The sequence below is a fragment of the Suricata suricatta genome, chromosome 12 (assembly GCF_006229205.1).
Source record: "Suricata suricatta isolate VVHF042 chromosome 12, meerkat_22Aug2017_6uvM2_HiC, whole genome shotgun sequence".
Taxonomy (NCBI): domain Eukaryota; kingdom Metazoa; phylum Chordata; class Mammalia; order Carnivora; family Herpestidae; genus Suricata; species Suricata suricatta.
Window position 1 is genome coordinate 39,304,903 of NC_043711.1, and position 14,480 is coordinate 39,319,382.

At 44.8% G+C, this 14,480-nt stretch overlaps 1 protein-coding gene across 7 annotated transcripts in view; it reads right to left on the reverse strand.

Annotated features, from left to right (window-relative positions):
- The window catches only part of ITPR1 (inositol 1,4,5-trisphosphate receptor type 1), a 324,913-nt gene that overhangs the window by 67,644 nt on the left and 242,789 nt on the right, over positions 1–14,480 (reverse strand). For all 7 annotated transcript variants that reach the window (XM_029918487.1, XM_029918486.1, XM_029918483.1 and 4 more), the window contains 2 exons: positions 4,759–4,939; positions 3,046–3,299 (listed from right to left, as the gene is read on the reverse strand). In XM_029918487.1, coding sequence (XP_029774347.1) covers positions 3,046–3,299; positions 4,759–4,939 — 435 coding nt within the window. The remainder of the gene's footprint in view (positions 1–3,045; positions 3,300–4,758; positions 4,940–14,480) is intronic.

Genomic DNA, 14,480 nt, shown 5'->3' on the forward strand with positions numbered 1-14,480 from the left:
AAAAAAAAAAAAAAAAAAAAAAAAAAAAAAAAAAAAGAAGAATAGCTGAATCCTGTGCAAAACCGGAACGAGATTTCTACAAATGGAATTTTATCAACATCTCAGCATGTATGACATAGTGGGAGTCTTTAAAGATGATTCTAACCTTCATCCTTGTGAACCACTGGTTTAAGATCATTGGTTTTCCAACGGGGCCCCTATAAAGAGAGCCTGGGGGTCCCTGGAACGCCCTGTCTCTCAGGGCTCTGGTAGGTAACAGAGAAAGGCAAAGTTTTTGTGCTCCGTAGTTTCTACTCTGAACAGAGAAGCTTGGCTCTCATCTGCTTTACTGAGTACATTTCTGCATAAGATCTTCAACAAAGGATTCTGTGGCCAAAAGCAAAAAGTGTAAAACCACTGACTTGGATAATCTTTATGATACTTTCAAAGTTAGGCTGCTAAGACTTTTTTTTATTATAAGTTGCTAAGACTTAAAAATATATATATATATATATACACTAAAATAAATGATATACTCCCCTTTTGCTCAATACTACTGGTTTCCACAGAGCAATGTGTTGGTGAATCAAGTGTATGAAAGGATTCATTAATAGATCCTTCTGCCCATGGGGTTCTTAGGGCCTTAGTTCAAAGGAGAGTTTTGGGAAGAGCTAAGGTACAAAATGGAAACTGTGAAGATTTCCATATGAGAAAAGGTGAACTCCAGCAATGAAACCCTTACTCTGCTTCCACAGCGGGATGTGCATGTGCTGGTCACGACATGAAATCAAGGGGTGGAAGAACAGGCCCAGGAAACCAGAACCATCAGGACTGCTCTGTTGACATTCATAGAGGGATTCTACTCAAGGCAGTCTGTGTTACTTCAGGACTCGGCAGATAGGAGTTCCTCTGAGAAGCCTTCCTGGACCCAGCACAGTGGGCTGGTGTGCCTGCTCTGAAGCCACAAAACCCCTAAGATGACACCACTACAGCACTCAGCACACTGCACTGCAATCTTGGGTTTCCCCAGGTGGCTCCTGCCCTACACTCTCAGGGCTGTGAGGGAAAGGGTGAGGTCCCTCTTACCATCAATGGCAGGCACAGAGCAGGTATTCACCGAGATGATGAAATAAACATACATGCACAGGCACAGTCTCAACCCACTTCCCTCGGAGCCAAGGTTGGTGGAGACCAGTGACAGCAGCATGGGTGAACAGTACAGGGCTCTGACCACTGAGATCGGCCTAGAAACAGCCCCAGCAGCAGGGAAGTCCCCCCATCCACAAAGATGCCACAACTGGCATTGCTTTCCTGCTGGTAGGACAGCCTGGCTTTCCACTGTATCATTCACACTCCTGTGGCCCGTCCCCCTCGTGACTAATGGCGTACGTATGGAAGGTGGAAAGGGCACAGTTGCCCTGCAGACAGAAGAACACCAGCCAGTCTCTGTATCTTTGAGTCATGAGTACTTTGTTCAGCCCGACTCAGTCACACAGTCCCAGGCCAGTGGATCTAGGGCCGACGTGGTACAAGTCCAAAGGAGGAATATCTGAGCAACAGGCAAGAAAAGAAAATGAAGAGCCAGGATCCCACACTCAGAGGGATCAAGCAGGGAAGGTCAATGGAGGAAATGAATGATGTGCAAAGTGGAAGACAACGGAGGTTATGGGAAATTCTTTTATTTTTAAATATGGGCCAAATTGATGATGACCTTAGATATACCTGCCTTTTCAACGCTCAGGCTCTCTAGACCAATTTGATTAAAAATAAAAACCAGTGTAGAAGTTATTAATACTGCAGACTTCACCCAGTTCCATTTCATTGTTCTGTCCTACTGCTTAACAATGTAATTTCTTACTCAACTTCTTCAGGCAGAGAATTTGTGGCAGGTTTTAACTATGAGTGATTTATGGTGGCAGCCCTGAATGGCAAAAGGCCATCAAGTCACCTGATGGATAAACTCAGCAATACAAGTATTTTCAGACAGCACCTTTTCTTTGCCACGTGTGGACTAGAATTATTTTCTTTTCATACCATCATTATTCAAAGAACTAAAGTATCACTGCCAACTTGTTTATTTTAGGAGAAAATATTCTATCTTAGCGGAGTTGTTCAGACACACTTTTCTTGTTAATCCTCAATCCCTTTTAGGCAGAGAAGGGTGTTTTTTCCCAAAAGCAGCAAAATCAAGCAATGGCCAAGGACCTGGTGCTCTAGCATGCTTCTCCTAAGCAGTGAGTGGCTCGAGAGACCTATGCCCGTTCTGTAAAAAGAAACTTATCTCTGAAATCCACCCTTAGCCCTTCTGTATAGCTTTTGCTGGTGGGGAATCTTTGCAAGGGAGAAAATATGCTCTGTTTTAACACAGTAGTTGACCACATGAGCTCTATCATCTCCCAGATGGTCTGGGTTCAAGTCCCAGTTCTGCACTCCCTAACTATGTCCCCCATACCTCAGTTCCCTTATCTGTAAGACAAGTTTAATGATACCAGCAACACGTAGCATCCAAGATATTCTAAGTGCCTGATAAACCTTGGCCATTCTTTCCAACAACAATAAAAAAGTGAACAGAAGATTTCTGTAATAATCAGTTCAACACAAATGTTTGAGTACCTATTTGTGTACAATCCTGGAGGTCCACTTCATTCATTCAACTGACAAATGCTTAAATGAATTGAAACTTTCTATGTATCAGATTTTCTAAATCTTGTATATTTAATCTTCCTTCTTTCCTTCCTTCCTTCCTTCCATCCATCCATCCTTCCATCCATGTTTTACCTGTATGCCTATGTGCCAAACAGCAGCAGGCTACCACATGCACCCACACAGAGGCACATACCCACATTTAAATATGTATGAAGTAGGCACCTACACTGGTGAACAAGAGAGTTGGTTGCTGTCTCAGCAGAGAGGGTGGGGAAGACAAGAGAGAAACACTTCAGTTGCCCGTATGTCAAAACCATTCTGGGTCCTCGACTCAAGGAAGCTGGTGGCATGGGGCGGGGCTGAGATGTCTGAGGATGCCGGCAGCTCTGAGTAGCTGCAACTCCGAGTGCCCAGCCTCACCTGCAGGTCTCGGTTGTGGTTTTCACAGAGGAGCTGCAGGAACCGGAGAATGGGCTGCATGATGGTGATGACCGCACTCATCTCCAGGTCATCCTTGGTCTTGTCTGCCGTGGCCTGGGCACCTTCCCCGGACTGGTAGTGGTCGTCAGGGTCGGCCTCCCTCCTGAAGGTGGTAAAGGCTTTCCTGGTGGCAGCAGAGGCCTCTAGAAGCTGATCTCGGACCTCTTCTGTTATTTGTGTCGAGGGCTCTTTGGCTGGAATGCAAACGTGAGACCGTCAATGCTGCTCATTCCTCAGGAGTAATGTTCACTTCATGAAAGATGAGGTTAAAAAATCTAAGTTCTGGTATTCACTAGAAATCTTCGAGGCTGGCACAACACTCCATAAAGTCACTCCTCTTAGTCTTTAGGATTAAAACTGAGTGAGTCAAGCTTTGCCAACTTGCTCACGGCTCTGACATTTCATCCATGCTTGCTCTGTGTTTTACAGGAAAAGCCTTAGTATCAGGTTTATCAACCTCACAAACCTATATGGCTCCGAGCCTCAGTGTCCTTATCTGTAAAACAGGGAGAACATCAGTAAATTCTACCTAGAGAAGCTTCTAAGGGAGTCACCGTTTCAATGATCACAACTGTAATTACTGCTATTATAGTGACAATTGATTGAGCCCTTTATTAAGTGCGGAGACACTGTGGTTAAGCACCTGATATGTATTATCTCATCTAATCCTCAGAGTAACCTTGTGAGGTAACTAGGCATTAGCTTTAGGAGGGTAACACTATAGCCAGACTGCCTGCGTTCAAACCCTGGCTCTGCTGTCTACTTGCTGCACAGTCTTAATAAGGACAAGATAATCTCTGTGCCTCAGTTTCCTCATCTGTAAAATGGGGACAAAAATTCTATCTACTTTACAGGGTTAACTTCAGTTGTAAGTGAAGAATGTAATAAAGGACTGTGAACAGTACCTTGTTCATAGGAAGCACTCAGTAAATGTTAGCCTTTCTTCTTCTTCTCTTAATTCCCATTCTAGACCAGTGGTTATAAACTAAGGCTGATCCTGCCCCCATCCCCACCCAGGGGACAATGAGCCGAATGTGGAGACACTTTCAGTTGGTGGTAGGGGCAGGCTACTGGCATCTACTGGCAGAGGCCACATATGCTGTAAAATATCCTACAGTGCACAGGACAGCCCCGCCAGCAATGAATTCTCTAAATGCCAAATGTGCTGTGGCTCAGAAACCCAATTCTAAACATAAAAGAAGAGGCTCAGCGTGGCTAAGTCACCTGCTCATGGCAATTTGACTCTAACACTGGTGTACCTACCTACTTCTGAGTATTACTTCTCAACTCACATCATGAATATAAGACTTTAGAAACTTCCAAATATTTTAGAAAATAAGGGAGATGAAGGATTGAAAACCAGTTTTAAAGTGTGTATCTTCCTTAACTTTCCCTAATAGTACATTGAAAATCACAGGGAAAATTACAAATGAATTTCCCACCAATAAAACCCTGGGACCAAGAAGAAGGTATGTTAAATTTTTTTTTTTTAACACAAGAAGAACTGCCAAGGCACAGCAATCCAACTCAGGTCACTCAGGAAGAATTAGATTTTAACAGAACCGTGTGCTTCTTCTGAAAGCCTCAGACAGAATACAATTTGGAGTCTAGAAGTCCAGCTGGTGAGAGGGCCATGCACAGGGGAGTGCTTACCTTTTTTCCGTGACGGGGCATCCCTGTCTGTCTCATCATCTTTCTTTTTATTCCCCAAGTCACTGGTGTTCACAGTCACGGTTGCCTTGATTTCCTGCTGGGCCACCTTCATTCGGTCATAGAAGACCTTGAAGAATTTTTCTGATTTCTTATCTTCTGTTAACCGGCAGAAAAAGGAATGCTGCCAAGGAAAACCCACGGATTTTCAACACTGTGACAGACCAGTGATTGAATCCCACTCGGGACACCACAACCTCATGGAGATCAGAGCCAGCCAACAAAACCTCACAAACGGTTTAAGTTCAGACCAAAGTGAATCATGGTTCTATGCACTATAGTTCTCTGGATGTATGGCCTGAGGTTTTCTAAACAGAGACCTTAAAGCAACCTGCCATGGGTGTCTCTGATGGAGCAGTCACACAGGCTTGGGAAGTATGCTAAGGGGGGCTGGGGAGATTCCAGCCTACTAAGAACAAGCCCTTGCAAAACAACTCCATTAACAAAGGAAACAATGTATTTTTTTGGTAATTATTGTAGGTCCAGTCACGTGTTTAAGGACTTCCATGAGCCCCTCCACTTTGTACAGCCCTGTGAATATACACAGGTGAGCACGATGTGCTACCTGTCCCTATAGGGCTCCATACCAGTTAGGATAACAAGTCCCTAAGTAAGACAAAAATGTGTAAGTAAGAAGTGTTCCAGGAGCTACAAAGACAGATACATCACAGAAGCTCAGATCTGGCAAGGAGGAGAGTGGGCCAGAGTAATCTTTGTGGAAAAGGTGATGTTCAAATCTGGTCTAGAAGGACAGGTAAAGAGTGGTTAGATGAAGAAGCTCAAAGTTAACAGGTAGCTTGCCTCTTGGATGCACATTTGTTTTTGGACCCACTGCAAGCAATCATATACACTGTTGATATAAAAACACAATATGGTGTCTCAACTTCATTTATGAATGTTCGTTTTTCACCCCTTTGCAAACACCACGCTGTTGTGAATTATTTACATAAAAATACAATACGGTCATTTCCAGAGGAATAAAACAAAGCTCCAAACAATATATTTGCTTCTCTCAGTTGGATCTTTCTGCCAATTTCATATCCTCCCCCATTTGGAAAGATGGCATTTCCCTACAGAAGGTAGACCTAGGCTTGCAATCCTAGAAAAAAGTAAAATCTTACCAGCCTTTGAAACCCCTCAACTCCTTAGTCTCTCACCTCCTCCCAACACATACCTGCTGCCAGATTCAGCAGGCCCAGGAAAGCCACCACGTTTCCATTTGCCAGAAGGCAACTCACCATGACCCTTCTTCTGGCCACTAGCCCATATGCTGTACAGACAAATGTCAGTCTCATGTGCCTACAAAACATTTAATTGTGCTCTTTCCTCTCCCTCTCACTGTTCTTCTTTACTTCTAGTTGTTTCCTACATACAGCACAAGATCCATCCTTCCTACTTGTGCTCCCTGGTTCTATCTTTTCCCCTCCAGCCACTCCCCATGCCAGTACAAGTCACCGCCTGCCTACTACTTGGCTGTTCTCTGTGTAACTGAGTTCATGAAGACTCCCACAATCTCTGAACCTACCTCGAATCTTTAGTGTCCTCCATTGCCCTTTACCACCTTGTATCTTCTTATAGGCTTCTTACTATTTCATCTATCCATCCATCATTCCATTCATTTACCCATTCAGCCATGAACCTATGCATCCATTTACCTGTTCATCCATCCATTATTTACCAGGCACCTGTCATGAGTTGGACACTATGGCCATCACAAAAGATAACAACAGTGAGCAAAATGAGGCCTACACCCTGCCCCCTCCCAATGAAATTGGCAGCCTGATAAGAAAGAGGGATGGTAACTCAATAATCGCCCTAATGATGTTTTACTAAAATAGCCATTTATCCTTATGACACTAAGCAAAAAAAATGTGGCAGATGCTCAGTGCCAGTGCCTTGCTTTGCCTGGCTCTTCCTATGGCTAGGTCCCCTTATTGTTTGTATCCCCAGTAATATCACCTCCTCAGTGAAGCCATCCCTGATCATCTTCCCTGACGCAGCAACCCAGCTGACTGCTTATTCTCCCATGCTCTTTTATTTTCCTCTTAGCAACTGGTATCTGTTGTATTTGTGCTTTACCTACTTACTGCATGTGTTTGGCATACTGTAAGTTCCAAGAGGGCAGGTGCCTCATCTCTATGGTTCACAGCTGTCTCCAGAGCACCCAGAGGAGCCCCAGTACACAGCAGGAGCTTCCCAATTATCTGATGAAAGAACGAATACAACCCAATGCCTCACGGCTCCTTTTAACTATAGCCTCACAATCAGATCCTGCTTATATTCAGTGGCTGTGCCAGAAGTGAATCCTCAACAGAGATTAATTCCAGAAAACTGAATTAATCAAAATATGAAAAATCAAGTTCTAACTGTTCACTCCTTTGAGAGATGATACATCCAAAAACAAAAGAAGTATGGGGACGAGGAACTCAACCTACAGCCACCTACCTGATTGTGGTGACTACATTTTCTACCAAAATGAGCCAATACGACGTCTTACCCTCATGGGGTCATGGGGAGACTTCACCAGAAGGTGGCTGCTCAGGGCAATTAACTTTAGTTGCTACCCCATTAATCTTCTCGTCGCATGGAGGCAACTTAAAAAAGCATCCTTTGGACAATCTGGTCACTCAGAAAAAAAACAAATGCACTTTAAGTAGGCAAGCAAATAAATAAATAACTAAAGCCTGCCATCTGTCATATTTAACAGGGCAGCACAGTGCAGACTGATGGCCAGCTACAAACCACACTGCTTAACGTCTAGCCGGTTAACCCAACAGATGTCAACTGACAGCATCAGGGTAAGGAAGCCTCTTATGAAATGAGAGAAGGGCAAGCGACTGAGGATTACACACTTCTATATATGTTTTGCAATGGCCAGTATATTTATTCTGCCATTATTTATATCAGTCTTTAGTCCCTCAAGGATCTGAAGCAGCTTTATAAACAGAATGTGGTCAACATAATAAAGTAGACACTAGGGTACAGAGGCATGAATAAGCACAGGGAACCAGAATGAAACAAGATTGGTGCCTGGAAGATGGAAGAGATGATTTAGGGCAGTCCTAAGTCTCTCGAGCACCTGCCTATCAAGCTAAAATGGGAGGCATACTCCATCATGGTTATTATTAAGTATCAAGAAGAGAAATGCACCAGTGCCTCAAAGGGAAGAAAACATTCTTAAATGAAAGGGTTAGGGGGCAGGCTTTCTAGTCAGATCACCTGGGTTCAAGTCCTGGGTCCCTCACTCACTAGCTCTGTGCAAGTGACTCAGCCTCTCTGAACCCGCATGGAAGGGGTGCCACAGTGCACACAAAGTGCTCAGCATAGTGCCCACTGAGCGCCAGCGTTATGTACTGCCATCACGTTAGTAGAACGTGAAAACCTCACAATGAAGGCATCCCCCTTGGTGGCTAGGAAACTGACAGGCAGGACAGCGAAGTGTGAGCATTCTGTTTCTGGAGTCAGAGACACTTGGGTTTTAGCACTGCCACTCATGAGCTGGTGTCACCTTAGAACGTGACAACATCTCTGAAGCCTAAATTTTTTCATCTGAAAGATGGGCATGAAAACAGTACCTCACAGTGGTTAGGAAGATCTAATGAGATAATCACAGTAATACGCACAAGGGCTGGTATTTTCCCGACTGCTTATGAGGTGCCAGGAACTCAGAGTACAACTTCATGTGCGTTATCTCACCAAAAATCCTACAAAGGTAGTTATTTCTCCTCTCTGAGAGATCAGGGGACCCTAAAAGATAATGGGTATCAAGTATTTCACACCCTCCTGAGATGCCCACACGGTGACAAATGTAACTTTGCCAAAACGCTGGTGAGAGTCAAGAGCTGTGGCTTCAGGTCGCCTGCCTGAGAATCTAAATAAAGATACTCTGGAAGGAAGACGCTTGGTCTCCAGAAGGGAAGCAGTGCTGTCTTGTGAAGAGGAGAAGTGCAAAGTGACAGCAGTGCAGAAGAAGTAAGACACCTCCCCCACAGATGCAGGATGCGCCGGGGACAAACGGGGGGCTGAGAACAGGGGCTCCCAGCTACAGGCTCGTGAAGATGGTCACTGCCCCTCTCTGGTGCCCAGTGTTGTCTGGACTTGGGAGCCCAGGGCCCTGTACACAGTTCAGACACCTGTATGTTCAAGCTCTTACTGTGATACTCAGGGCTTGGGAGGGAAAGGGGACACCCCCCTCTCTCAGGACTGCTTCCCCAGATGCGGGTGGGACCTCAGACTAGAGGAGGCAGGTGATCGGCATTCCAGACCTCAGGCTCTCGAAACAGGGCCTTTCCACACGCCACCTGCCACTGTCCACATAGAGACTGTTTTGCTTTTCCAAAGGTCTCACTATACCCCACCTGGCAGGTTTGAGGTAACCCTTTGGTGCATGCCCCTGGTGAGTGTGAGTGGAGAGACTAAAGGGAAACCAGAAAACTTTCTGGACTGGAAGAAATACCTTATTAGGCTGGCAGTAGACAGAAAAGTGTGGTAGGAATAACAACAGCAAAACAATACCTGGGACCTGGGAACGTGTCACCATACAGGGCAAAGGGAAACAAAGTTGCAAAATTGCAGATGGGATTGAGGTTGCTAATCAGCTGACCTTAAAATAGGGATATCATCCTAGATTATTCAGGGGAGGGAATCAGATGCCATATGGGAAGGACTCCACTCAGTACAGCTGGCTGGGAGGGTGGAGGAAGGAGTCAAGACCCAAGCAAGGCAGGTGGCCTCTACTGGAAAAGGAAAGGAGAGTCTCCAGGGGAGAATGCAGAAAAAAACGCAGCCTTGCCAACACATGGATTTCCAAAAGGACTCTTGTCAAACTTGTGAGATAAAAAATGTGGTTGTTTTAAGTCACTAAGTTTGTAGTAATTTGTTACAGCAGCCATAGAAAAAGAACAGAGGTATAAACATTTGTCAAATCTGATCAAACTGTACATTTACAATCTATGCATATTATAGTATATAAATCATGTCACACTGAAAAGGGAGAGATGGAAAGAAGATGGGCTTTGTTCCCAGAAAGCTCGAGAACTAGGTACAGTTGTCCAGAGAAGGGACTACGCTCTGAGAACATCCTCCCCGCAGACCCATCTGTGACACTACTTTCACAGCTGCCCTTCTTGACCCTCCACGTATCTCCACAACACATGTGACCTCAAAGCCCCTTCTGCACAAGCTGTCATGTCAGCATTTTAGGAGACTGCCAAGACCTATCATCATTCATAAATCTGTCACATTACAGATCAAAGATCTGGGTTAGAAGGGTCAGGATCTTCCTGCTCCCTGTCCTGAGCCCTTTCTACTATCCTTCCTTTTTAAAGGAACACATGGAAGCCAGGCCCCAGGGGTTAGACCGGGAACTCAGAGGAAACAGAGGCTGCTTTGGAGGGCAGACACACAGCACCAACCCCAACATCACAGACAGCAGGTCTGCTTGCAGTAGCTTTAAGGAAGTTGGAGGCTGGAGCAGGTGAGCAAGTGACCAGTGGCAGTGGCCACGTCCATGGCAGCTCTGGAGAGCAGGGTGAGGGGTGGCGGGGTGCTAGGCGTGGCTAATAGAAGCCAAACTGAGAGACAAGAACCACAAGTAATACCAATCACAAAATGTTAAAGGAGGAAGCACTCTATTCTGGTAGTTTCCATCTCCAATGCTGTTCCCAGCAGAGAAACCCCATTCCCCCTCCCTCCCCAAACACCATCTTAGGGAAAGATGCCATGTTGAAGGAAGAAACACGTGGAACAGTTCAGTTTGAAACACAGTCTGAAGAACCCTCTCTCTGCTATTCTAACTCCTCCTTGGAGAGGCAGGGCGACCAGGAACACTGTTTAGAAAGAAACCACTACTTCCGTCTGGTGCTCCACATTTTACAGAGGAGGGCACTGAGGCCTAGCGGGGAAAGGGGCTTGCCAAGGACAGAGAATCCTTGCCTCCTGACCATCCTTGCCAGTCACTTTACGACCACGCTGGGCTGTGGCTGATGACATGATGGCCTGAGTGCACAAGCCTGCCGGCAGATAACTATCAGGTAGGTGGCCACAGCTGGCCCTCCTTGGGCTACTGCAGCTGTAGAGGTTCTTAAGAACTGAAGTTTTAGTTTAAAATAATAATGAAAACATCCTTTCAGATCGCTCGAAAATAATAAGGTATTGCTTAGCAGCCAGCCACTATGGCCACTCAGATCCTTGCAAAGAAATGGAACGTGGTTTATGACAAGTCTACCCAGCTTCTGAAATAAGAGGCACCCTGAAGTCCGAGACTAGCAGACAGTGGCACCTATGCCAGGAACAGGCAGGCAGCGTGCAGGAGAGGGTGGGTAGACACTCCTTTCTTCAGGTGTAAGAGGTCACAGTCTCAATGACAGTGCCGGGAGAGGGTGCCAGGAGCAGAATGGGAGACAGAGGCCTTCCCCAGATGCTGGATACACACAAGGGAAGACATGCAAAATGAGCACCTTATTGAAAAGCCATCTTCCCCAGATTTCAGAGACTTGGGTGGCAAAGACAGACTTTGTGCCTCAGGACACAGAACCAGTCAGCCTGCACCTACATGAACACAAGGCTGTTGAGAAGGGAGAAGCACTTTACCGGCAACTTAACTAAATGAATGGGGAGTGGCAGGAAGCAGAGGCAGATGTGATCCTGGATGGAGCTTGTCAGGAGCAGGGATAGTCTGGGGACAGCAGTCCACAGCACCACCGGGACAACTTCAAGACTTTGATCTTACCCCACAGGAAAGCATTTCCATGCTGAGGTTGGCCCACCTTCTAGAAGCCCTTGTTCTGGGCCTGGAAGGAATCCAGAGAATGAGGTTTTCCATTTCACTGCCTAGTACGACTTGACCCAACCACCAAGCCCATGAGGTTCTCTCTGCATGGTCACTTATTTGCTGTAAAATGAATTAAATTATCTGAGTTCCAACATTTGAAGAATGTGACTGTCAGAGCTCAATGCTTGAGCTTCCAGGGGCTGATGGAAATTCCTCCATGGAGTCAGATTTCTCTCTTTTCACTCTCCCTCTGCAACAAAAGGATCTCAGACTTGGCCTTGGGAGTCTTGGGGACTTGAGGGGACATCTCCATCCAACCAGACCTTCCCAGCTTGAACAGATGCTCTCAGGATGTCAGAGTGACAGCAATGGCTACCACGGCTACCAATGGCTACCTGTGGGGTTCTCTTCCTGTATCTGTGATTAACTGAAAGTTCACCACTTCCTGGGGACCTCCTTTCTATAAATTATTCTATAGCGAATAGTAATTAAACAGTTCCTATTTTTCAGGTGCTAAGTATTTTATACATATTATCTCATTTAATCCTTACACCTATCCCTTGAGGTACCTATATGTACTATTATTAATCCCACTTTATAGATAAGGAAACTGAAGCTCCAAGATGTTAGGTAACTTGCCAAGTCACACAGCTAGGAAACGGTGGTGGCACCCCAGGGCTCAGCCCCCATTTATTTGTCTGTCGCGTCAGCCCATGCTCTAGACCACTCTGCTTTGCTAAACACTTCTCACCCGAGCAAGTTTGTCAACCTCTAAACACCTTCTAGCTTTTTATAACCCACCCCCGCCCCCAGTCTCTCAGCTGCACACACACAGACTATTCTCACAGTAAAGAAGAGCCGTGGTAGATATACACGTGAATGTCCCAACTTTCCTCTGAGGCTTAATGCACTTGTTAAGATGGGCTCCCAAATAAGGTGTGTCTGCGAGTTGAAGATTTGCCAGGGCTGGGGATTATATGTGAACAAAACCATGGACACACAATGACAGTTATAGGTCTTGAGTCCTTTTCTTAGAAACCAAGGACAACAATCAAAACCCAAGATCATGAACCCTGAACTAGGTGAAAAAGCATATGTGGTTAGGCACAGCTGCCTGGAGAACTGGAAGTCTGGAAACCTAAATTTTAGCCTTCGCTCCTCACTAACCAGCCGCGTGATCTTGGACAATTTACTTAGCTGCATTTATGCCCTCAGTTTCTTATCTGAACAAGGAGACTCTTACCAGCTGCCTTGTCTCCATCACGTGGAAGCCAGGGGCCCATCAAGATTGCAGTTATGAAACACTGTGTGTGAAAAATACTTTGATTACTATGGGGACCTATTCCTTCAATGCAAGGTGCAGCTGTTATCTCTCAACTCCCCTTTCAAAGGAAGGGTATTAGAATGTAAGACAGGTGGGTCAACCTATGTGCTGGGTGTTACATGATGAGCAAAGTCTAGTGTGCAAAAAAACATTCAATGATAAACAATTCTAGCTGATACTGGCAGGTCAAGATGGCCTCTGAATGGACAGAAAAAGCATAGTAAATAACAATTCTTAGTAACTGTCACAATAAAGGAAGCTAAAAAAAATTTCCAGCTGGTATTTCATTAGTTATAGAAACATTCAGATTCCTTTACACATAAAAATAAACAATTCTGCTTCCATTTCTCAAAGTTTAATGTAACCCATGGCAGAATACAACGTGGTGTCAAACCCTCCTTTTGGATAGTCCCTAATCTTTCAATATGAACTGTTTTTTAAAATTTTTATTTTATTTTATTATTTTTTTAATGTTTTATTTTATTTTTGATACAGGGAGAGACAGAGCATGAGAGGGGGAGGGGCAGAGAGAGGAGGAGACACAGAACTGGAAGCAGGCTCCAGGCTCTGAGCTAGCTGTCATGTCAGCACAGAGCCTGACACGGGGCTTGAACCCATGAATGTGAGATCTGACCTGAGCCGAAGTCAGAGGCTTAGCCGACTGAGCCACCCAGGCGTCCCTGAACTGTTTTTTTTTTTTTTAAACCATTCTTGACTTTGGGAAAAGTCTGATGAATGAAAAGAGTCTAATAATAAATTAGGCATTAACAATCAAACACTCCCCTGGTATAAATGATCACTCTAACAAGGAAATTTTTTTTTACAAGGATTGAGATGGGTTTTAAACAGTAAACATCTGGAACTTGCAGCTCACCAAGCTCTGTGAGGATGTCTCTAGCTTTAATGAGTTTATAAATAATACACATTCAAGGTATAAAATAAAAAAAATGATGAAGCAAACCAAGTCTGGGTTAGAAAATTATCCATATTTCAAGTCCATTTTTCTTAAAGTTCTCCCTGATCTAAACCATATAGGGTCTCTTGAGAACTTAGACACAAATGCCCTATTTCAACTACTCTGCCATGCTAGGGCTGGATGGAGGCCACCTTCTGGTACAAGGCAGACTTCTGATGCCCAAGAGAAGAGGTGGAGGACAAGGAGATCCTCACTCGAATTAGTCTGGTCACTGAGCTCCGAGTAAGGGCCTGACCTTCAAACTCAAGGCCAAAGCAGTGGCTCTTCATGATGCTTCTTAAGGTAAATTAATTTCGGGTTTAGCAAGCAGAAAAGTCCAACCTGTTCTATAAAAAAACACTTTTCTCCTGGGATGGAAAGTTTAACACTTTTTTTTTTTTTTTTTGGTCTCCCAGTGCCCACAGGAATCAGCACCTGTGAAGAAAGTCTGCCCTATTTGGTAAGCAGGCTGGTTCCCCTTCAGTGTGGATCAAAATACTAACAGTTTCTCAAATATTCATCAACAACCAACAAAATATACTCCCCGCCCTCAAAATTTTAAAGGAGCTATTTTATAAAGTCTCTGTATGTGTAGGTAAACTGTAAGTAAACAT